Source organism: Scardinius erythrophthalmus (assembly GCF_964197995.2).
Source record: "Scardinius erythrophthalmus genome assembly, chromosome: 12".
Lineage (NCBI taxonomy): Eukaryota > Metazoa > Chordata > Actinopteri > Cypriniformes > Leuciscidae > Scardinius > Scardinius erythrophthalmus.
Genome location: NC_138232.1, coordinates 40,032,244 through 40,058,106, shown reverse-complemented (window position 1 = coordinate 40,058,106; position 25,863 = coordinate 40,032,244). Strand labels below are relative to the sequence as shown.

The 25,863-nt window shown below is 37.1% G+C and overlaps 1 protein-coding gene across 1 annotated transcript; it reads left to right on the top strand.

The window, feature by feature from the left end:
- The first annotated feature begins 1,340 nt into the window (after nucleotides 1-1,340).
- Nucleotides 1,341-24,713, top strand: artn (artemin). The gene is made up of 5 exons (XM_081380426.1): nucleotides 1,341-1,408; nucleotides 1,501-1,548; nucleotides 16,968-17,029; nucleotides 17,547-17,724; nucleotides 24,077-24,713. Exons 3-5 carry the CDS (start codon nucleotides 17,000-17,002, stop codon nucleotides 24,499-24,501), a joined length of 633 nt encoding a protein of 210 aa, XP_081236552.1. The 5' UTR covers nucleotides 1,341-1,408; nucleotides 1,501-1,548; nucleotides 16,968-16,999; the 3' UTR covers nucleotides 24,502-24,713.
- The last annotated feature ends 1,150 nt before the right edge of the window (nucleotides 24,714-25,863 follow it).

Here is a 25,863-nt window from a genome sequence, read left to right as displayed (position 1 = left end):
GTGTGTGTGTGTGTGTGTGTGTGTGTGTTTACCTCAGTGTCAAGCATCCTCTCTATGTGCTGCTACATTCTCTGGCTGGACGCACTAAATATAAACTCTAGCCTTGTTTGCTATATCGTGTTAGTTTACATTTTGTGTGAAAGAGCTCAGCGTGTGCTGTTTTCCAACGTGAACATCTATTCCTTGAGTATTTCTCTTTCCGCTGCTGGTTTACGGCCTGTATTCGAATGAAGGTTTTGTAGCGATATTACCCTCGCATTTCATTCACAGCCTGTGATGAACTAGATGTTTTTGATTTGTGCTTTTATTAACATTATTAGTGGTGTTTGCTTAGAGACTTGCTCATATTTTGACACAATACTGTTCAAAAGTTTACGTTTTTGTGTCTTTTATGCTGACTGAGGCTAAACAGCAAAACAGTAATATCGTGAAATATTATTACAAACTAAAATAACTGTTTTCTTTGTGAATATTTTGTAAAGTGTAATTTATTCCTGTGATTAAAGCTGAATTTTCAGCATCATTACTCCAGTCTTCAGTGTCACATGATACTTCAGAAATCATACTAATATGATGATTTGCTGCTCAAGAAACTTTTTTTACCATTATATGATTATTATATTCTTCTTATTTCTTACTGACTCAAAACTTTCGACTGGTATAGTGTACTTTGTTCAATCCAAGGTTATTAGTTAACTAAAACTAAAACCATAAAAACATTTTCCTTTTATCCTCAAACTAACTGAAATCAAATAAAAGATTAGTTTACTGCCAAGGCAATATATCGTTTAACCTGATATACTAAATTGAATTAAACTAAAATAAAAATAAAATCTATATAGACATTTTTTTAAAACGAATGAAAATGACACAAAAAACAACAAAAAAATACTAAAACTTCATCTAAAATTAAAATGAAAACAGAAATTATAAAAAAAAAAAAAATGAATAAATACTATAATTGTATCTGAATTATACTAAAACAACACTGGATCAAACCCATAAGTCTAAGTTTTAAACTTTGGTGTGTAATTGGTCCTCCAGCATTTGTGATGATTCCTCGAGTCGTGTGTGTGTTGTTGAGGAGACGTGTGCTGTAACTTTACTGACCAGCGCTGCGTTCCTCAAAAGCATCGTAAGCCGTCGTGTTGACACCAGTAGTCTCTCAATGCGATCAACTTAATAGTAACTCACTATATAGTCAGGCTTAGATTTCCCAGCTTGACCTGAACCACAGGAGTCTGATCCTGAAGCCCTGGACCGAAGTGACCACCCAGTTCTCTTCCTCATCCAGAGTCCAGGAGGTCAACCAGTGATGATCGCAGACCCGTTCCTCACAATAGACATCAGAGCCGATCTCAGCGGGACGTCAGGACACACATGAAAGAGAGAGGGACTCGGGGCAAAGGTCAGGCTCTGGGGTCACCAACATAGACAGTTTAGACACTGTCTTAAATGCCACCCTCAAATGTAATTTTGCATTGTGATGTCTTCCCACAGGTCCTGCGCATCATTGAGATGGGAACGGGAGCGGAGAGCTCTTTCCAGGTACTATAGACCTCCTCTAACCATGGAAAAAATGTTTTATTGGGGTTCTATATAGAACCCTAGGGTTTTTGACTCAATTTTAAAGAACCCCTTAAAAACAGAAATGTTCTATACACTGGGTTAAAAACAACCATTTCTGGGTTATTTGGCAACCCAGCGCTGGGTTAATACTGGACAGAACGCATGCTGGGTTGTTTTGACCAAGTGAATTGGCTTTTATATATTGATTAACCCATTTGCTGGGTTGTTTTTTGACAGTGCTGGGTCAGTCAACCTGATATTGAAGGTTTTTCATTTTAAATAAGACATTATGTCAGTCTTTTACAGACATAAAATACTCAAAAAGTCATTTAGTAAACATTTTAGGACGTGACAGGGGCAGCAATGGGGATCTGTGGAAAGAAACCTGATATCAGGTTATTTAAATTACAATCTTATCATAATATTCTTATATATTCATGTCTGAAAAGTTACATCAAAAAACAGTTGACAGATGTATCCAATTGGCACAGACTTCCCAACATTGGGTTACACTGACCCAGCACTGGGTAGGGATGTGAGGGGGTTCATCATTTGTATTTACGTTAAAAATGACCCAGCAGCTGGTTAAAAATATTACACATAACCCAATAAAATAACCCAACAGGCTGAGCCTAGCATTGTTAGAGTGTATAAGGAAAAAAATGACTACAAAACGCTTTCATGTTTAATGGGTTTAACTAAATCCATAAAATGATGCCATGATGGGAACCACTAAAGGTTTCTATATATGAAGCGCCTGACGGAACCCTTTACGGTTCCCTATAGAACCTTTTCTTCTAAGAGTGCCGTGTGCGTTAGATTGATGGCGCTGGTCAACAAATGCAATTTCATACTGGCTCAGACGCTGCATATTTCATAGCTTATTTATTTCCCCAGCCATTTATTAATGTAAATTATTCTTTCATTGCCCTGATTAAATATCAGGTCACAAGAGTAAAAAGAGTGTAAAATTCTGGCTCCTAATGTTGGCACACTTTGTCAAAATATACCCAATCTAAGGACTTTCTTGTGGAAAAACAGCACGCTTTTTGCTTTAATTAGTTTGATGTTATCCAGACTAGAGTTTTTTTTTTTTAGGAGAATTTTGTGTAGCCGGAATAGTGCAAACATGCAGTCTGGCTTCCTGAGCGAACTCCATCACATCTGTCTGAACGCAGGTCAGCTTGGGCTCTGTGATCACACTACGGGGACACAGTTTCCCTCACACTGTAAGATGTTACAAGCAAAGTGCTGTGTTTTCGCAGCTGAAGAACGTATCCCCGAATATATATCACTTTGACAGAAGCCGACTGGAGTAAATGAGTATCGAAATAAAACCGTATTCGTCATTAGTCGGTTTTCACGGCCTGCTTTATTGTTAGAGACAGCGCTTGGGAAAAATGCAGTGTGAAATGTACTTTGTTGCGTTTTAGCAGCTGCTTTTCATTCAAAGCGACTTGAGTTACTGCGTTTGATTAGCGCTCAAGTTATTCAATTCAATTCACGTTTATTTGTATAGCGCTTTTCACAATACACATCATTTCAAAGCAGCTTTACAGACACATTACAATTTATGCCTTAATTAACAAGTATAAATGTCTTTGCATTACATATCAGTATCAAACCAAGTTACATTTATTTAAAAGAATGATGACGCCAAACTCTTCATGCGAACCATTTCTAGAAAAGAAGTTTAGCTGTACTGTTCAACATGTTCATTTGTATGTATCGAGACATTCAAATTATGTGCGGACTTGAAGAGAAATGACTTCATACATTCACTAAAAATCACAATTAATGCAAAGTTGAAGATCCTGCAGCACAAATGACATACTTTGTCATGTACACTTATGAAAACATGTTTACATCTCATCAAACTCATCAAAATAAAATGATATATGATATACAGGATTCAACTCAGTTTAATGTCATTTAAGTTGAAATAACTTAAACATCCAAGATGATTGTACAGCAACTTAAATGATATATACAGTATTGTTTAATAATAGTATAACTAAATATATATTATAAACCAAGTTGACAATTTACATAATATACACACGGAATAATACAATAAACCAACAAAATTAGAGAGGAAATATAATACATGAGAGAATTAAAAATTGATAAATGACAATTTACGTAATAAGCACTGTGAAAAACTACTGACCGTAAGCATAACAAAAAGTGCAGATATAATAGTGTGTGTGTGTGTGTGTGTGTGTGAGGGCAGGGTTTGTCACTTTAGTCCGAGCAGGTGGGCTCTTTCTTGTTTGCTTAAAGCTGAGGGGGTGTGTGTGACTGTGTGTGAGTGTCGTGGTGTGTGTGTGGGGGGGGGGGTCGAAATGTCCCCACAAAGATGGCAATATCCAAAGTCCTTGTCCTTGTGTGGACATGTTTTGTTCCCTATGAGGAAAACAGCCTATAAATCATACAGAATAATGTTTTTTGAAAATGTAACATTGCAGAAAGTTTTCTGTGGTGTGTGTGTGTGCGCAGTGCAGCGCAGGACACAATGTGTCCATCTTAAGAATGTGTCTGTCTTGTCTCTAGGGTTCTAACAGTCTTCTAGTTTGAAATTGTTGGCGACGACGTTCCTCTGGGAATAATAGTTGTGCCGGTTCAATCATGGAGATTTGAATGTACTTACTTTCTGGATTCCCTATAGCAACCTCTCAGAAGACAATAACAACCACATAGGATCATCCTGGCATCATGGTGGGAGTTTTACATGGGCAGACAGCACACATTTAATGCTTGTTATTCACAGAGCAATGACTTTATCCAAAGCAATCTATTATGCATTTGTACTAAAAGGACATTTGCCCAGATTAGAGTTTAAGTCTCTTTGTGCCAGCTTTAGTAGTTCATAAATCACCTCTTCCACGGTTTGAACCTGCAGCCTCTGGATTAGCAGCCGTCCAGATCTGTAACCACTAAGTTTACACCCTGCCACGGGTTTTCCAGGGAGACATCAGGTCAAGCTCCACCTGCACTGCCCGAGGAAGGCATTTTAATCCTCTTTCTCTGTCTGTTTCAGATGGCATGGGCATTTGCTTCAGAAACACACACACACACACCGTCTGAGAGCAGCTCAAAATCCGGCGCAGAAGAGCTTGAGCCGCGGCCAATCTTGATAAACTCAGCCGTACTGAAATCCCGCCTCTGCATTGTGGGAAAGTGTTGTTTGCTATTGCTAACCTGTCAGTTATTCTATTAGTCATAAATCTGGTGTTGATATCTAGCGTGCTGATTTCTGTTCGAGCCGTGAAGTGAGGCGATCACAGGCAAGAATGCAGTTTCTGATTGAGCCAGAAAGTCGCACAGTGTTTGGTATTTAACCTTAAAATCAGAACGTCTCATTATTGTTTATTTAATATATCAATGATTTTAATGTTCTCTTGGTCTTTAAATAGAGCACTGCCCATTGGCTGTGTATCTTACATGCCAAATTGAAACATACATTATTTATTTATTGAAAGTGAATGGAGGTGAAACTTAAGAGCTGTATGCAATCTTAATTCTTATAGGTCGTACTATTACATGCACTATTACTTGGTAATTTTATTATTTATTTTGAATGAATTTCCCCTTGTTTATAAAGCACTTTGAGCTACAATCTAGTGTGATTGTGTATTAATGGTTAGCTAAAGCAAGCATCACTATTAGTATTTCACATATTTGGGGTTATTGTTTTGAACAAAAACCAAGTATTGAAATGTGGCACATAAGGACAAAATAGACTTACAAATATAAAAAGAAAAAATAATAATAATAATTTTACATCAGAATTGTGGGTTTGTTGTTTTGACTATTAGCCTACCTACATCAGTAACTCTATGCATAGAAATGTACACTCTTAAAAATAAAGGTTCCAAAAGAGGCTTTTGGTTCAACAAAGAACCTTTCAGTGAAGAGTTCTAAAAAGAACCATTTTTTAGTGTGAAGAATTGAACATTCTAAAAATCTTAAGCACATTCTCACTGTAAATAACCGTTTGTGCGATGGAAAGTTTCCAAGGTTCCTATGGAACCATAAATGCCAATTAAGAACCTTGATTTTTAAGACTGTACTGGGAAATTCACATTTTCTTCTGAATCTCGTGTTTATACTATATTATCAAGTAAACTCGTAGAATAGAGTAGGGTGTTTGATAGTTGAAGCTGTGGTGAGAGAAATGCTGATCTCTGAATCCTGCAGTGTATCTCGAGGAGCAGGTGAGTGAGCGCGTTACCTGAGCTTTCCTCTTTCCCTCCATTACAACTCATTATAATCAACGAAGAGGTTTTTTTATTTATTATTATTATTATTCAAGAAAAAATTACAATAGTGCAAACACGCATCTCTTACAAAATCTAGAACATTTCCAACAATGTACTTAATATAATCAACCAAGAGTTCTCCAGTGCAAGAGATGGACTTCCGACGTAGGCAGCCAATCGGCCAATCAGAACGCTCCCATTATAATCTGCGGCGCGCGACGCGCTCTCTTGCGCTACAGCTTCGTGGATTATCATGGGATCGCTGGAGTTTGTCGCGTCGCGTCGCTCGCTCGCTTGTAGAGTATCATGTGATAGGGGCTGGAATTTGACACCTCAGGGGTTGAAAACTCTCATGTGTTTATGGGACTTGATTTTGGCACTGGCTCCTGCGTTTAGAGTAGAGAGCGTCTCGTGAGGAACTGTCCTGTCCTGGACGTGGACGCGTCCGATCTTGCGTTTTAGACGCATCTGTGTCAGTCAAAACTACCCTAGTTTCTGGTCGCTCTGGACAGTTTTATGTGAAAACGTGGATGTTCAGAATTATGCATCATCACTACAAGGAGAGGTCGAGAGGAAACATTTTAAGGAATACTTTTTCATTATCTGTGGATTATTTTCACTTATCAGTTTCTTAATTCATTTCACTCAAGTCCATGACAGGAGAGGTCGATCAGGACAGAAACGGTAGGTTTATATATTTCTTTTTCTTTTCTTATATTTTTTTCTTAACATCTTTATTATTTAATTTGAATCATGTTATAATACAGCATATTGGTATAAAATTCGCATCTTGGCACAATTTTATTAGCATAATGACTACATTTATATTATATTTACATTAATTGTATTTAAATAACAATTTGTCTATATTTATATTATATACATTTATGTTGACAATCTTTCTTAGGCTACTTTCTAATTGTGGCCCTTATCAGAGAAAATGCATGTCATTTGGCTTATTTCCGATATATATTTATTTATATGAAAATCTAATAAACTCACTTAATGTAATTTATTGCTTTTGTGTTGCTGATCCCCAAAAGCATAAGATTCAGAAATAATTTTTCATCACAGAATATTAGATTCAAATTATATCTATTTTTTGTCTCATTTTTCACTGTAAATATAACGTGTAGCTTAAAAAAAAAATAGCAGGAGTCAAATTTAACAATTTTCCCTTTCCCTTTAATATTTCCTTTTTAAAACCACATAAATGCATCAGTTATTCTTGGATCTGTTGAAAGGTGGTTGATCCCTGAAAATGAAAGCAAAATAAAAGCTGCTTAACTGCTCAATCTCTTACTAACATGTTGAAAATGTACCTCAGAATACTTCATTAAGTGTATTCCTGTGCTTATTTGACAAGCTTCTTCTCTGCGGACTCATCTGATGATTGATTATGGGACTGACAGTAAAAGAGCTGTTTTCCTGTCTGGAAGGGATGAAATCCGGGAGAATCCCAGGACTGTTTTCTCATTTCTCAGTCTTATATTTGACTATGAAGATCTTCTTGGCTATACTGTAATTACAAATTCTCAGTTGTAAGATCTATATGAATGTGATGGCACTTCTGGTCCAGGTGCATTGATTGTTTTCCATTTTTATATGTTCTGCTGGAACAAATGAACAGCCTTGTAAGTATCTTTTTAAAAGATTTTGATAGGAATGCGCAGAGATTCTTACAGAACCAGTCCCATATGGAGCTTCCTACAGTATATTCCACCCATCTGGATGAGTGTTTGTTGAGCAGGTAATATTGCAGTTCAGTATCAGATCGCAAACACTTCCAAACTGACTGCAGGCTACTCCCTGGTATCCTGTAATCCTCGGATCAAAATTATTCATTTATTTGTATGTTGGCAAGGTTTTATGTGACTAAGGCAATTCCTTTCTCTCAGGTTATTTGTTATATCATGGTGAGAGTAGCAATGCTGAGTCACTGGTTTGCTCTTTTTTAAGATGCACAGATGATGTGCTTCATGATGATGATGATGTGCTTTACGCGCTGATCGAGTTTCGTGGATCCCCTGTATTATCATAGGTGGGTCTCTTTAGTTATGATCTGCCATGCATTCATGAGGAAATGTCTTTAGCGTGGTCCGTTGATAAACTGGGTGTGCTGACACTTAACGCTCAAGTGCCTGAATCACACCTGCTTTAAGAGACACTAATGCAAGCACCCAGCCCTTTCAGTGTTACTGTCTGCTGAAAGCTGTAATACCGCTTAATCACTTCTGAACTGTCTGTTGTTGGAGAATTGCTTCCACTGAGAGTTTCCACCGAGACACTGTTTACTTTAATACTGTGTTAGTGGCTCATATAGTGGTTCTCAACTGCTTTTGCTCCAGGAACCAGATTTTACTTGTTTTTTTTGTTTTTCTTTTGTTAAAAAATTAACCAAGATGTCCTTAAAATCCAATACTGAGTTATAATAATTAATTAATATAGTTAATTATTTATAACTTTTATAAAATAGCTTTAAATAATAATAATAATAAATTAAATAGTTAATATAATATAAAATAATTCAAATATATATAATTATAATTTATATATAAAATTATATTATAAAATAAATTATTTAAAATGTTTTCATATTAATAATGTGCTAAATGCAGAGTTTGATTGGACAACTAAAGAAACTGATGCACAGGAAGTGTTTTCTCCTCCTCTTTTAAAGATAAAATATATTTTGCTCCCCTAACACTCGATGTACGGTTTCTGCAGGCGCTTCATATATAACCTTTTAGCGGTTCCCATCATTGGGAATTTTATGGATTTAGTTGTAATTTAGTTTTGATTCATTTTTAATTTCAATTCAAATGTATGAATTAAGCAGCTTTTAAATATACTTTATCACCAGAAAAAGAAAACTTTAAACATGAAAGTATTATTTAACACATTTCACTTTTAGAACCTTTCTAGCATAAAGTTTTTTTTTTTTTTTTAAATAGAGTCAAGATACCTAGAGTTCTATAGAACCTCACTGAACTTTTTTTTTTCTGAGAGTGATACAATTGCATAGTTTAGTTTCACATTTTGCACCCATAGATTTTTCCATGTAAACTGTTGGTGTTTGAATAGCTCAGGTGTGTTTTCAGTGTCAGGTGTGTTTTCAGTTTTGGACTACATAGCAAGTGTAGGTTTCATGACTCTGAGAGCAATGAGAACATGAGTGTCAGGCGATCACACGGGACACGGGAGTGCTGTGGTGTTAGGAAGAGTTATGGGCCGCGGTCACCGCGTGGCAGTCCACCGCTGGATAATTTATTACAGGCTCCACTAATGAACAGCCTAGTTGTGCAATAATGAGAAACACCTTATCCGGGGCCAGAGCAGGGCAGAGGGACACTATGGGGCAGATTCTCACATAAAGTTCAATACTGTAGTTTTGTGTAGCCGAGTCTGGTGCACGATATACAGACAGGAAGAGACGTCTGACTGATGGGTGCGTTTGTTTAGGTTTATGTGGGGAAAAATAATAGACCATGATGGAGAAATTAACAAGTAATTGCACAGCAGAAAACAAACACCGAAAACACCAAAAGAAAATGTTTATGGACTCTGTGATCAAAAATGATGTCCATCTAAAGTTTTTGCTCATTATCAATTTACAGTTGCTACTAATTCGCCTTGAACAAAACCCATTAAGATTGTATGCTAACCTGGAAAATGTTGGCAGTTTGGTGATTAATTCCTCCTCAAAACCTTGTAAACATGACTTGGTTTCCAGGAGGACTTATAAAAGAAACCTGCATGTGTCCTTCAGTTCCTCCCAGAAGTCAGATAAAGTAAAGCTAGAGCTTTTAAAGAGTAGGGGTGTAACCCCGGTGTCCTGGCCACATTCCCTCCATGGCCTCCTTATAATCCCCATCCACTGAATAGGCTCTATCACTCTCTCTCCACCTATATAGCTGGTGTGTGTGTGTGTGTGTGTGTGTGTGTGTGTGTGTGTGTGTGTGTGTGTGTGTGTATGTGGACATGTTTTTCTACACCGGTGGGGACTTAAACCTGAATGCACACAGACTCATGGGGACTCGTGTCACCGTGGGGACCTAAATTGAGGTCCCCATGGGTACAAAAGCTTATAAATCATACAGAATTAGTTTTTTTGAAAATGTAAAAATGCAGAATGTCTCCTGTGATGGGTAGGTTTAGGGATAGGGGCAGTGTAAGGGGATAGAATATACAGTTTGTACAGTATAAAAACCATTACGTCTATGGAGAGTCCTCACAAAGATAGTGCACCAGACGTGTGTGTGTGTGTGTGTGTGTGTGTGAGCGCACTGGCGCCGTCGTACTGTGGCTGCTATCGCATCATCCCAGTGGATGCTCACACTGGTGGTGGATGAGGAGAGATCCCCTGATATGATTGTAAAGCGCTTTGGGTGTACAGTAGTATATGAAAGCGCTATTTAAATGCCTCATTCATTCATTCATATAAATGAGACTGCAGTTAATTTTTGTTTTGGACAACAATAAAAACAGACTTTGCTTTCTCCTGAGAAAAAAATCCCTCAATTATCTCACATGTAGGATTTCAGACAGGAACTCTTATCCAGTCATAATACTCATCAAAGTCTTCCAAGACCAAATTATCTGAGCATGCGTACACAATATTAATAATATTTGTTACTCTATACTCTTTAAATCAACTATTGACTCATTTATGTATTTCTCCTAATTTGAAGAAAATAAAAAATGGATACTTTCATTTAACTCAGCACAAATTAATTGTTACATCTGTATAGTTCCTTTCTCAGCATTTAAAGTTACAAAGATAAAGTGGGTGAGCAGTCGAGAGCTGCAGACTGATAGAAACAGAAGTTGCATAGTCTATTCTTCCCATTGTGTGTGTCGTATACCCAAGTGAAACGGGTTCTCGAACAAGAACAAATGTGGGCGGGGCTTGATTTTGTCCCTGAGGAATTGATTGGATGGTTGTGGTTTGCTATTGGCTGTTCTCATGTGAGTGACAGGTTGCCCCGCCCTCGTCACCAGAGAAGAGAAGAGATGCAAGAGGGAGAGGAAGTTATTCAAGATTACGAGGCACAATAATGATAAATCAGATAAATCATTTAGGTTACACTTTATTTTAAGGTGTCACTGTTACAGTGTAATTATATATTGAAGTACTGAGTAATATTAATGAACTACATGTACTTACTATAGGGTTAGGGGAGGATTAGTATTTGGTTGAGGGTTAGTTGCATGTAATTATGCATAATTTACTGTTATTACTATGGGAAGTACATGTAACACATGTTACAAGGACACTGTAAAATAAAGTGTTACCATCATTTATACCATAAAAAGCTAAATTTGTGACTTTTAGCGTATACTGAACTATGAAAGAGCAACATTTTATTGCAGTAAAATGTTGCTCTGTGTAAGCTTTGAACCAATATGCCACAGTTTGTGCTTGTATGCAGAGTGGAAATGCATTGGGTTCAGTCAGCAAACTCAGCCATGTGGAATGTTCTGTATGTCATCTGGGTAAATAATACAAACACTTGTCAGAATACATCTCTTTCTCCCCTTCTCTGTCTGTCCTGTCACTTCAGTTGAGCTCTCAATATCAGTCTTCATCATTCCCAATAACACACGTTACCCACCCCAGTTTTCTCCTCTGGCTCCCATTTCTCCAACTGACAGCTTGGACCCCACAGAGAATGAACACACACTGCTGAGAAGTGTATCTGATTTGTTTCACACACACACACATGCTGGATTTTATTATTTGCAAACTGTTATTGATTCATCATGTGAGCGAGCAGGTTCATTTATCTTAATGGAGCGGACAGATGTGTGTATCTGTATACACAAGGAGATGAGAGCTAGATGTGTGTGTGTGGACATCTGGTTCTCCACTGTCACGCTCACACAGAAGTTTCTCAGTAGAAAATCCAAACAGACGCCTCTTCATTTACAGAAACTGAAACGTGTTTAAATTCTGTCAAAACTGTCTTTCCAGAGCAGCTCATCTCTCTTAGTTCACAGACGGGCTTGTATAAAATGTACATCTCTGATCATCTCTCTGTCTGTCTTATTCACGATACTTCTGAGGACAGCTGACGCCGTGATGCAAGGCCATTGCTATGCAGTCGATACTAGCTCATTCTGGGAGGTTGCTAGGGTGTTCGGGGCGGTTGCTAGGTGGTTGGTGCAAGTGAAAAGAGTTCATCCTCGAGTTTTTGTGATATTCTGGTCTCTATGCCTTGGGTTTCTTTTTAAAAGAAAAAGCGCTGTCCCTGTCCCTGAAAGTTTCTTTCATGTCTGAAGCACAAACAGTGCAAGACGAGTGTTAGAAAGAAGTCTCTTCTGCTCACCTGATCAGAAATACAGTAAAAACATTGATACTGTAAAATATTATTACAAATTAAAATAACTACTTTCTATTTCAGTATATTGTAAACTTTAATTTATTCCTGTGATCAAAGCTGAATTTTCAGCATCATTACTCCAGTCTTCAGTGTCACATGATTCTGATATGATGATTTGCTGCTCAAGAAACATTTCTGATGATTATCAGTGTTGAAAACAGTCATATATTTCTGGAAACCATGATCATTTTTTCTTCAGGATTCTTTGATGAACTGAAAGTTCAAAATAACAGCATTTAAAGTAAATCTTTTGTATCTTTTGAAACATTATAAATGTCTTCACTGTAACCTTTTGATCAATTTAATGTATCCTTGCTGAATAAAAGCATTAATTTATTTGCAAAGAAAAAAAAATGGTTGTGTATTTGTTCCAAGCGGCACCCTCCCTGTCTCTCTTTTGAAACCAACATGGAAGTGAATTAAACGGCAATTCATCGACTGGCCACTTGAGGCTGGGTGCAGAAGTGAGTCAAATCTGCATCTCCCCCATGTTAACATGCCCAACTTTACAGCAGAAAAAAACATGTTTACAGCCTGGTGCAAAAAGTGGCTTTGGTCTATACAGCTAATTTTGCCCTTTATGACAACTGTGAGGGGGGTGAATTTTTTTATAACTCATCCGTTTACATTATATTAAGCCTTGAAGTTCTGCATAATTAAGGGTGTGTCCACTTTTGAGTGACAGGTGGATTCCCGCTGCTGTGGTCATTAGTCATCATTAGCCATTTGTCTGCTGTTTGTTAGCCGTCACGTTACCTCAGCTAAATATCTGACTGTAAAAATAAATAAATTCGTGAATGACGCGCTGCCAAGATGGCGACGGTCGGCCACGCCCACTTTAGGCTTCAGAAACTCTTCAGAAACCTACGGGTGACGTCACGGACACTACGTCCATATTTTTTTACAGTCTATGATTTGTTCAAGATTTGCCTTTGGTTTTACATGTTACAAAATGAATACACTTGCTCCTTTACTTTAAAGTCATCTTTACTTTCCTGGGAAGTGGGAAATTCCTAGTTCCGAGTTGGAACTTTTAACTGAAGTCAAGTCAGAGTTGCGACTGGGAGACTCGGGAGAACCACAACAATCCCGACTTCAGAACGACGTAAAGCTGCTCAGTGCATCAACCGTAGTAAAACAGTGGTAATATATTGTTTATTAGCACTTGTGTTTATCTGTGTCTCAGTAGACTCAGTGGTGCACACAGTCCTATCCTATCCAACCTCTAATTGTGGACGTGATACTTCGGTATTATCTGAGCAAAATACTGCTTTTTATGTATTTCTGAAAGAGCAAGCACAACAAAGGTTTGCCATTTTAGTTTTCTGACCTGTGTACTGGAATGCGGTTAACTCAGGTGTGATGTCATTTCCAGCACCGAACATTGGTCCTCCGAGATAAATGAATGCAGCATTATTGTTCCAGTCATTTCTATTGGGGGAGTCTGATTGGTTGGCACGTGCAGCTCAGTGTGTCTGTTTGAAACCAGACACTATCATATCAGTTTCACTGTCTGTCTTTGTACATGGTCTGTTTGATGTATGCCAGGAGGATGTTGACTTAGGTTTCTTATCTCTTTAAAAGATACATTGAGTCAACATTGAGCCACATCAAAACCCTTATTGGTTTACTGCATGTTTTGACAACCGTCCGCACTGATGAATGATGTTCTTTCTTAATTTGAAGTTAAAGGAAGTTGCTCAACGGTGAATCATCTCAAACTTATTTACATCTTTCGATCGGGTGTAGGCGTGTGTGTTTGTGATTTGCTGCTTTGTCACAAATGTTTAGTTGTTGACCTTTCTTTTCTCTCCTCAGGTCATGAATTTTAAATTAGACAGATAGATAGATAGATAGATAGATAGATAGATAGATAGATAGATAGACAGACAGACAGACAGACAGACAGACAGACAGACAGACAGACAGACAGACAGACAGACAGACAGACAGACAGACAGACAGACAGACAGATAGATATACACACATGCATACATACGAACATAAATACATGCATACCCATGTTCCGTACATACATATACACATGCATACATGCATAAATACATTTATATACATACATGCACACATACATACATAAAGACATTACATACAGTACAACCTATGACATTCTTGTGCCCAAACAGTGGCCCCAGAAACTATTTGGACTCTGACTTGACACTTAAAAAGGTCTGAATGTCAATGCATTTGATGATAAAGGGTCTGCATCAAATACTGCAGGACGAATGCCACTTTTCTTCATTGTTTTATTGCAGTCTTTAAATCAGCTGGTGTTTTTAGTGGATGTATGAAGTCAGCAGGTGGAGAGAATCACAATAACTATAGACATGTTCATGCTTCACAAACTCAAAGTGACAAAATGTCTTATCATTTCAATGCTTTAAAACGTCGGCTCAACCGGTGGCGTGACATTGGGGCAGGATTATCTATTTGGTTATTTGGTGACATCAGTGTGCAGACATTACACTCTTCAGCTTTAATTGTTGTATATGCTTGTAGTTTATAATTGAAGAGCTGCAGTGAGTGCTTTAAATCTTCTAACTTTTGTGTCACTCATTGAACCTGCTAAACTCTGCAGACTGTGTCAGTGCACACACAACAGCTTGCAGCCTTCGGGTTATTCATAGCAGCAGAGTGCTGTAAAACAGATATTTAAGACTGCGGATAAAACATCTCTCTAGGTCAGCTCTGAATTGTGTTGCGACTTACATCACATCGTGTTGTTTAATCGTTTAATAGCAGCAACCTTTAAATGTGTGCAGTTTCAGTGCAGCAGGAGAGAGCAGTTCACGGTCTGCATGTTTATACATGTTGTCAAGGAAACGCTCTGAGCGATGTGATTAATGATGCTATAATGTGAATTTAGGCGGAATGCATGCAGACATGGTGCCGCACATTCAAGTGGTTTCCACGGCATTGCCAGGTGTACTGGGTAGTAGCTAGGGTGATGATAGACCGTTGCTAAGGTGGTCTGTGTGGTTGCTAGGGTGTTGCTAGGTGAAAATTGTCCTATCGCTTAGTTAAGGAGTTTTCAGGAAACCCAAGGGCGTCAGCATAGAGCGTCTGCAGAACATTTCAGGGAAAAGAAAGTGTAAAAAATGTTTAATGTGTGTATAAGCAGATTAATAATTATTTACATTTAATATATTTTTTTTTTTTTACTTTAGTAAAATGACTTAATAAATGTCTTTATTGTACACACTATTTAAAAAAAAAATACAATATATGGGTAACACTTCATTTTAAGATGACAGTTACGCGTTACTACATGTAGTTACTGTAGTCATAACAGTAAATTATGCATATTACATGCAAATAACCCTAATCCTAACTGTAACCCTATAGTATACGTGTAAAGTAATATTACTTAGTACTTAAAATACTTATTAGAGTAAGTACAATGTAACTGTCACCTAAAGGGTTACGCTTTATTTTAAGGGGTATATATTGAAGTATACTGAGTAATATTAATTAACTACATGTGCTTACTATAGGGTAATGGTTAGGATTAGGGTTTGGTTTAGGGTTATTTGCATGTAATTATGCATAATTTACTGTTATTACTATGGTCAGTACATGTAACATATGTAACAAGGACATTTAAATAAAGTGTAACCAAAATATTTATCAAAGTTGTTCTTTGCAAAGGGATCATCATATTTGATCATCATTTTTTAAAACGTTTTAAAAAAAATCCTGGATTAGTAGAAAAGTAATTTCTAAAGTCTCCACATTAGGCTACATAATTTGATTAATGTCCATAGCACAAATTAGCATCTATACATCTATTTATAATATAATCTTATTGATATTATTTGTGCGTCTATATAAGTGTATCTGTGCCTTTAGCAGAGGACAATTTGACAATATAGAAAATGGCTAAATAACTTTAATTTTGTGACATATTAACCCTCTGGTACTGTTCGCATGTAATTTTTTTTATTTCAATTAAATGACTATTATATTTTAGTCTGATCATTTTTTTTTTTTTTTTTTTTTAAAGGGGATTTTATGGTATTATATTATATTTATGCAGTTGTTATAATCCATTTCTTCTCTTTTTGAGCATGGACCTGAAAATGAAATTTCCAAGTTAAACTGCCATAAATCTTGAATTTAGCACAGACGCAAGTTTGGTCTCATTTTAAAAGACGATACTTGGCAGATTATTACTGAAGAGAAAAAAGGTTTTAAAAAACAATTTTTGTTAAATTTAAATTTTTCATATGAAATATATATTTTCCAAAACACATTTTACTCTAAAACTGTGATAAAATCAAAGCCATCGATCTAAACAAGCCATGTTCCCAATTTTAGGTTGAACTCTCCAGAAATTAGCTTTCAGTATAAGATTTTGTTTGGGAGCAGAACCAAACGTTTCCAATAGATGAAATCAGTCTCCCATTTTTGACCACGAACAATACAAGTGTGTGATTCATCATTCATTCATTCATTCATTCATTCATTCATTCATTCATTCATTCATTCATTCATTCATCACCATCATGTCTGTCAAATATGCTGCTGTTTTTGGATAGCTCTTACACAGCTGTTTTCTGTACAAGCAGTGTTTACAGAGATCCTTCCACCAATGAAATAATATTCAGAGTTGAACATTCATGTTGGCTGTAAATAACTGTTTCTTTAAGAACTACTTCTTTAGTGCCGGTGTGTTTTCATATTTGCATTATTTGCATATAAAAAAATAATAATAATCTTTTCTTTTGCTTTCTAGATGGCAAAGGGTGGAGAAGTCCGGAGCATTGCATGGCCCGATGTCACCTGAGAAACTGGAAGGTGAGCATTCCTCAAATCATTAAATATGTAATAAATAAACACACACTTTGATGCTGTCTGACATAACATCTCAATCCCTGTTTGGTCTTGCTGTACTACATTACCAAGCGTGTCAGGAGCGTGTCAGCCGGGAGTAGTTTGTGTGACAAACGCGGTCCATTTTCACTCCAGCTTATCGGATCTCTTCAGCCAGACACTCCACAGACACTCATTCATTAAAGTCATCCTGAAATATTTACTCGTCGGGATCCACGACGGTGTTGGGTGTTACTTAAGTAATTAAAGAGCCTGAAGTGTTGGCTGTTTTAGATCTGCTGTTCTTCAGGTTTGGGGGTGGGAAGCGTATCCATGTGAATAAGCCGATCGGACATCACGGATCAGTTTACTCAGGGTTTATATAACACAGAGGAGGAGTACTGGACAGGTTATTTCTTGTTTTTGTACGTGTTGTTGGCTTTCTTTCAGTTCATATGAGCTGTGCCAGTTTTGATGCTGACTTCATCTGTTGTTCCTGTAGGTGATGCTGCTGGTGTTTGTGTGTTTTCTGGGTCTGGTTGATGGACATTTCCTGCAGAAGGAGACAGAAGAACCCCGTCCTAGCAAGCCGAGAACCTCTTCAAACCGTCCCGAACGTCCCGGCCTGCAGAAAGACCTGGATGAGAGGCAGAGCAGAGCACCATGGGCCGGACTGCACGGTCAGTACACTATAGACAGTGTGTGGGAAACCGGGGCTAGTTGGCACGCTTTCTACTTAAAGGATTAGTTCACTTAAAAATTTAAATTCTGTCATCATTTATTCACCCTCAAGTTGTTTCAAACCTGTATGAGTTTCTTTCCTCTGCTGAACACAAAAGGAAGATATTTTGAAGAATGTTTGTAACTCATACAGGTTTGAAACAACTTGTGGGTAAGTAAATGATTACAGAATTAAAATTTTGAAGTGAACTATTTTATATATATATATATGAAGTGGTAATCTTTCCCTTGGGCGAAAATATATGTGTTTCCAACTTCAGATTTTTCTTTTCAGATATTACAAATATATGATGATACTGATAAATGCAAAAAGTCACATTGTTTTTATTTACATTTATGCATTTAGCTGATGCTTTTAGCCACAGATACTTATATTGTTATAGCGACTTATTTATTAACTTTTTCCCCACTGGCGTTTGTGAAATAGTTTTCAGCCATTGCCAGCATTTTTGATCTTTTTCACAAAAGTTTCATTGCCCCCAGAATATTTTGTTGTATGAATATCTGAACATGCAATATATAAAAAGAAAGAACAGAACCTCTGCTTTTAAACAAAAAGCATTTTATATATACAAGCATGTTTTATTCTAGATTCATGCATTCCTTTTTTTTATTCAACACTTGCATGTGGCTAAATTTAATTTAAAAAGCACAATTTTGAGAAAAAAAAAAGTATTTTTGTCACAGACTATTTGATCGGATTCAGAACGATGATCATAACACAGATGTAGTAGATTGAGTCCTTCAACACCCTTTATAGCTTCACAGTCCTATATCTCATCCTGGGTCGACATTTCATGTTATTTTACGAAACATCGCTTGTTTCGGCTTTCTTCTTCGCGTGTCATTGCGCCCCCTACTGTATAACAGTGAAAACATGGAAAGCCGGAAATTTCCGTCAATGGCGGGGAAAGAGTTAATATTCATAACAAACAAATACCAGGCTTACTTACTAGTTCTCATGCGATGGTGTCTTTGCAGTTAAATCGATAATATTACTGAATATTGTCTTTTAAACCAAAGGACAGAATTCACAAATATGATCCTAATTTATGACCATTTTAAAGGACCGAATTTAACATACAAAACACTGTTAGAGAAAACAAACACAAGTAATGAACAGATATGACTCTTGTGACATCCTTCCCATTTTATCTACTTGAATTTACAAGCCTCATCCACCTTTGACGTTGTTGCAAAGCCTGTTATTAAAATTGGAGACTTTTGGTCCTTATCCACAGTAAAATTAAGCCATCAACTACACTTGGTGATGATAGATGTGAGCAATTTCAAAATTATACGTTGTCACGAAGTGTGTAGGCTGCTGTTTCTCTAAAGCTCGTGGATGTTGCACTGAACATAGATCTATCTTAATAAATGTTTCATTTTACTACCAACTTTGTCTCAGATGCTTCCCTTAAAATTCCTTGGGAGAAATAGAAATAGTCACGAATGAGTCAATAGTTGGCATGCAGTAAGTGTGTTGATCTATAAAATGAATGTGGATAGCAGATCATTCAGCATTTGATGAGAAATGTTTGTGCTCATATTGAGATCTCTGACTTTTCATTCCAGACTTTGACACTAAAACAAAACTCTTAATTTTACTCTTATTGCTGGCTAGAACAAACAACTGAGATTTCTTTTGTGCCTTTACTGTCGTATGGGAAGCCGTCTCGATTAGGCCGGTCTGAGAAGACTTGTTCTGTTTCATGTCTTCTCAGGCTTCTTACTGAGTTACTATTACATTGTCTGTCTAACCTGTCCGAGGACTGAATCCTTTGGGAAGTCTGGTTTACACTTTCTGTTGTCTGTAACACTTGGGCCAATCTCACGAAATCTGATCACACTTCATCCCAAATTCAAAAGAAAAAGAAAAAAAACGTTTTGCTTAAACTCAGTTTATTTCACTGCGTTGTGATTTATAGACAAATACTGTAAATAAAAAATAGATTTGACTGCGTTGTGATTTATAGACGAATAAATAAAAAAATAGATTTGACTGCATTGTGATTTATAGACGAATAAATAAAAAAATAGATTTGACTGCACTGTGATTTATAGACGAATAAATAAAAAATAGATTTGACTGCACTGTGATTTATAGACGAATAAATAAAAAATAGATTTGACTGCATTGTGATTTATAGACGAATAAATAAAAAATAGTTTAATATTTTGAACACAATAAGAAGTTAAACATTCAGACTTTGCATTACAGTAATGAGAATTTGGAGATGAAATGTGCTTAAATGTGGTGATAATGTCACAATGGTTAATATCTTTGTGGTCATAAATAGGCTTCATATTCTTTATGCAAAATATGATTTCTTCTTTTATTTTGGGTGAAAAGTGACATGGAAATGTTTATGTACACTGAAACACTTTATTTCGATGGACCATTTTAGACATTCTTCTATCTATGAGTAACTTTGCAACTACTCGTCAACTTATTCTACTAACCCGAACCTAACAGTCTAATGCTTTAATGAGAGTTGCAAAGTTACTTATAGTTAATAGAATGTCAAAAGTAGACCATTGATATAAAGTGTAACCATGTAGGCTACACCTTTTCTGCATTCCTACAGAAAATCTTTGATGTTCTCCTAATCCTTTGACCCTAACCCTAACGGCTCTCACCTTGCTTATAGGCGAATTCCTTGCAAATTATTGTATATTTGTTTTCTTATGTTCAGTGGGGGGAAAAAATCTGTGCCATAATAATGCAGAAACACGAGTGGAATGCAAACTTACCGTGAGTGTCTCTTGTGAGGACATGCACTACACATACAGACCTAAATGAGATTGCCTGTTTTCTCTTTAATGAGCTCGAAGGATCTTCTGACAATTGATGCTGACATGTCCATGCTAACATGAAGACATTGTTTTGTGCAATATGATAAACATGATCAACATTGGTTGAGCCACAAGTTGACATGTTGGGCAAACAAACAGAACAATGTTTTTATATGGTCACAGTGTTTACACTGAGGAAATCAACCGTGATATTGTCCATTTCTCAGCCACTGAATTAGACCTTATTCTCCAACACCCGGCTCTCAGTGGATGCTGACTGGACACAAAAAAAGCTCAAATTGTCTCTTCTGCATCTATTTGATCAAAAATACAGTAAAACAGTAATATTGTGAAATATTATTACAATTTAAAATAACTATGTGAATATACATATTAAAGTGTAATTTATTACTTTGATCAAAGCTGAATTTTCAGCATCATTACCCCAGTCTTCAGTGTCACATGATCCTTCAGAAATCACTCTGATATGATGATTTGAAGAAACATTTCTGATTATTATCAATGTTGAAAACAGGATTCATTTCAGGATTCTTTGATGAACAGAAAGTTCAAAAGAACTTAATTTATTTAAAATAGAAATCTTTTGTAACATTATAAATGTCTTCACTGTCACTTTTGATCATTCTAATGCATCCTTGCTGAATAAAATTATATAAAAACGTTAAATAGTATTTAATGACCCTAAACTTTTGAACAGTAGTGTAGAATTTTCTTTGGACATTTGTAATATTTAAATGGACATTTAACTTATGATTGGATAAGCATTATATACACTCACAAAAAAAAAAAAAAAAAAAAAACATTTTTCAAGATTTATGAATATCAATTGCATAAAATTCCATTAAGATTTTTAAATTGGTAAAGAAAACATTTATTATTTTGTATCAATGGAAAAAGGTAATGGACCGTTTTAGTTTATATGATTCATATTCATACATTTAAACTATACGAATACGAATCGCATACTCTGAAATGGTCCATTCCCTTGTTCCATTATGATTTATACAAAATGTTTTACTCAATTTGATGGAATTTTACTTTACAATTGAAATTCGTAAATCTTAAAAATGGGCTTAAATATTTGTTTGGACTGTAATATTAGTTAAGGTGTAAACAGGGCCTAAGATGCGTTTTGGTCGATAGAATCACAAGTAGACGAGGGAGACACATTCCCGTTTACACCTGGTGTTTTAATCCGTCTCTTTTGTCCACTTTCAACCACTTCTGTCCTGATTTCTTCAAGGAGAGGGTCTATGGGCGGGTAAATGAATGGGTTTTTTCCAGATATTTTGATCTATTGGACAAAGTAAACTCACGCAATTTACATATGAACGCGACCGGAGACGACGGAAAAACATACGGAGAGCATCAGCTTTAGTTTCTGCTCTGACAGACACAAGACCAGCCGAACGCTGTGAGTGTGTGTTAGAAATCAGGAATGGAGAGAGAACATTGTGCTTGGTACGTTTTTCATCTTCAAAACAAACTTGGGTCTTCAGCCGACAAAGTTTAAATCCCGTCTGGCTAGAGCTCTTCCCATAATGTTTACGCATTAGTTCAGTAGACGGAGAGTAGACGGTCTTTTGTGGCTGCTTGAACACATTCGATCACATGAGCGTTTACACTACGAAAGCAATCCGGTCAAATGTGTTTTTTCGACTCCCTCTGGAAGTGGTGGAAAGTGGAAGAGCTCAAAATATTTTACACCCTGTTTACACCTGTATTTAGCCTCGTCCACTTGTGATCCGATCGACCAAAACACATCTTAATACCAGCTGTAAACAGAGCCTAAGAAAACCCCTACTGGAAGTATCAATATCAATCAAGTAGTAGAGTAATTTTCTGTCTGATTTACTTGGGATAAGAGAAAGTATTTTAATATCACAAAAAATTACACACTTCACCTTTAAGAGGGAGGATTATTTCTTTATTGAGACACACAGATGTTGTATTTGATGTGTTTTCACACCCAGTACATTTGACATGTTTTCCCCAGCTCATGCATGCAATAGAATAATCTCAGCTCTCTCTCACTTATCTATTGTGTGTTCCTCTTTAAATAATCCAAAGCTCCTCTGTGCAGGTTTTGACACAGCAAATTGCTCCCTTAGAAGCTAATTACGGCAATCTTCGCCTGGAGAAAGCTTGAATCATATTCTAAGGTTCTCCTCATCTTTAAACAAAACTCTATAAACATGATGTGGCATGTCGTGGGATGTTTTCAATCCTGCATGAGTTACAGTACAACAATAGTCCAGAGCAGTGTCAGTAACAGCAGGAGGAATTTCACACTGTACGGTGATCTCGCTGGAGAGACGTGCGCCGTTACACAATCAGCTGTTGAGGTGTGAACCAGGGCAACTAGTGTTATCACCTTTTTAAATGCCAGTGTTACATTACAGTGGGCGGATATGCCTTGCGCTGCCAGGAATGGAGACTATTTTAATGCATCAGAGCCACGTGCCAGAAGCTGTATTCTCTGGAGAAATAGTACACCTGAAAATCATTTACTCATGCCAGTGTCATTCCAAGCCTGGATGACTTCTATCTTCTGGTGAACAAAAGATGATTTATTTATTGGGGTGTGTGTATAAAAGAAAAGCCTAGCCACTGTGGTCCATATAATGAATGAGGACAGGTGCTGTCAAGTTGACAAAAAACACTCAGGTATGATTAGTAGTCAATGCAAACTTAATGCATTTGCAAGTGTATTTGATAATAGAACAGGAGCAGAAATGCATTGAGAATATTGCTCTCCACTGTAGATGTCAAACCCATTATGTTGCCATTAGATTAGGCTTTATGTAAATACATCAAACATCATTGGCTCTTGTGTATATAGTGACCAAATGTTACTTCCATTCAACTGGTTGAATGAATGATTCAATTTCTCATTCATAAAGACAGTCACTTTTTTAGTTCCTGAATGAATCAGCATTTTTTTATTGATTTGATTGAATTAATGATTCATGTCACCTGTCGTCACCTATTGCACTTTAAAAAAAAATAATAATCTGTGTTTAAGTTGAGAAAACTCAAAAAATTGAGTTAACCATTTTGAGTGAACTCAAACTAAATGGCCTAATATTTGACTTTATTTAATTCTTGATGTAATGCCAACTTTTTCTACATTTGATAAGTTAAACCAACCTGCAAAATGAAAGTTGCAGAAAGAGCCAAACAGTCATGTTGGACTGTTATATTAGCACTCAGCTGCTCGACCAATCAGATTCAAGGACCAGAACTAAGTCTTGCATAATTAATGACATTTTCAATGGTCCTTTTTTTCATTTTGGAACTGAGTAAACCAAATTTAGCAGCCAAAATATTCTAATAATGTCATTTTGTGTCACCCATGAAGAAAGAAATACATACGGGTTTGTAACAAAATAAGTAATGATGACAGAATCTTCATGTTTGGTCACACATGCTGTGGCTAGTTCTACTATCAGCTTGTGCTTTCTGTCTCCTTAGACCCGTCGCTGGCCGAAGAAGGCGAGGGTCATCGAGTCCGCTGGCAATCCTCCTCTACAAACTCCTCCAGTTCACGGAAATCTCCTAAAAACCGCAAGGAACGTCGCAACCGCGCGCGAGGCCGGAGCAACCAAGACTGTCGTTTGGAGAAGAAGGAGATGAAGGTGCGTGATCTGGGCCTCGGTTACGACTCGGACGAGATCGTGATGTTTAAGTACTGCGTGGGGACATGCATGAGCGCCCGTAAGAACTACGACCTGGCCCTGAAAGTGCTCACGGATAACGGCAGCGTTTCAGGCCGTAAAGTGAGCACTCACCCCTGCTGCAGACCGACGCGCTTCGAGACCGTTTCTTTCATGGACGCCCAGACCAGCTGGCAAACCATCAAATGGCTTTCAGCCGCCAACTGTAGCTGTGTGGGATGAGAAGCCGAGGAGACACAGCCGGTTAAGTCAATCCAAAGCTCCGGTGTAGAAAGAGAGGGAATTCCGGTGCAAGGAATCGGTGATGCACGGGCGCTTCAGCTGTGCGGTGCAAACGCGGAGAATCTGCCATCGTGAGCAGAGAAACCACATGAACCACAGGAATAAAGCACGTCCTGCAGGGTTAAGGGACAGAAAGTCTAGAGGTCTGTATCTTCTGACCCCGGAGAGATAAAAACTCCCTGTGAAGCGGGTCCTTAGATACAGGATCTGCTCCAGATCCACATGGAACGTTCGTGAAAAGTAACTTGAAGGCCTACATTTCACATCATCTGCCTCTAGGCGTTATGAAATTGAGTGGTAACACACACTTTAGAATACTGTTCCTTACTGGAATACTGGTAACTCTCGCCAAAATGCAGCCTAGGGTATTTTTGTTAATCTACCCGAGGCAAACTTTCATTTAAAAGCATAATTAGAATGCAAACGCCACTTTTAAGTTTGACCGTATTTTCGTTTTCGGTCAAATTGCCTTTTGAATGGGAGTGCTTGGGGCACGACTATGATAGCATCAAAATCTCTATTTTTAAAACACTGATGCGGCTCGACACAACATGAAACTGTGCTGAAGTATCACCAGAGGCTCTACACATGAACTCCAGCATTGAGAACAGTGTTTGTGTACACAGAGTTTACTAAAAAGAAAGGTTTTGAACAGCTCACTGTCTCTGTGTCCGCCGCATTTTGACAGTCAAAAATAGTCGATCTCCGAATGCAACGTAACAGGGAGGAGAGTAAAGATGGGAAGCCCCTAAAGCTTAGTTCCATATAAATTCACGGATAATTTGTGGTTTTGTCGTTAGTGAAAATCAATATTGACCTTGTATCTGAAAAAGGATCCTCATATAAGAAGCGATACTAAAATTCAGAGTCAGAGATCGACTATTTTTGACTGTTTTAAACGAAAGTTCGCCTCGGGTAGATTAACAAAAAGACCCTAGGTTGCATTTTGGCGAGAGTTACCCTTTAATGAATAAATAACTACACAGGAACAAATGAGTAAGGCACTATTAACATTTTAGTATCTACTATTAACTAACAAGAACCTCTGATTAATGAATTATTAAGTAATAGCGTTTAGTCGAATGTGGTAGTTCACTATTAGCTAATCAATAACTACTATTTTTTTCATTCCTCCCAGAGCACTACTATATTCAGGTTCATAATTAATATTAATAATGCATAATGTATAATATAAGGAAATGGTAACCCATTAGTAATGAATCAAGTGTTACTAAATCCTTCTAAAGAAACTACTAATTATTTGGATCATTCTAAAGTGAAGATCATGGGAACACACTAGTT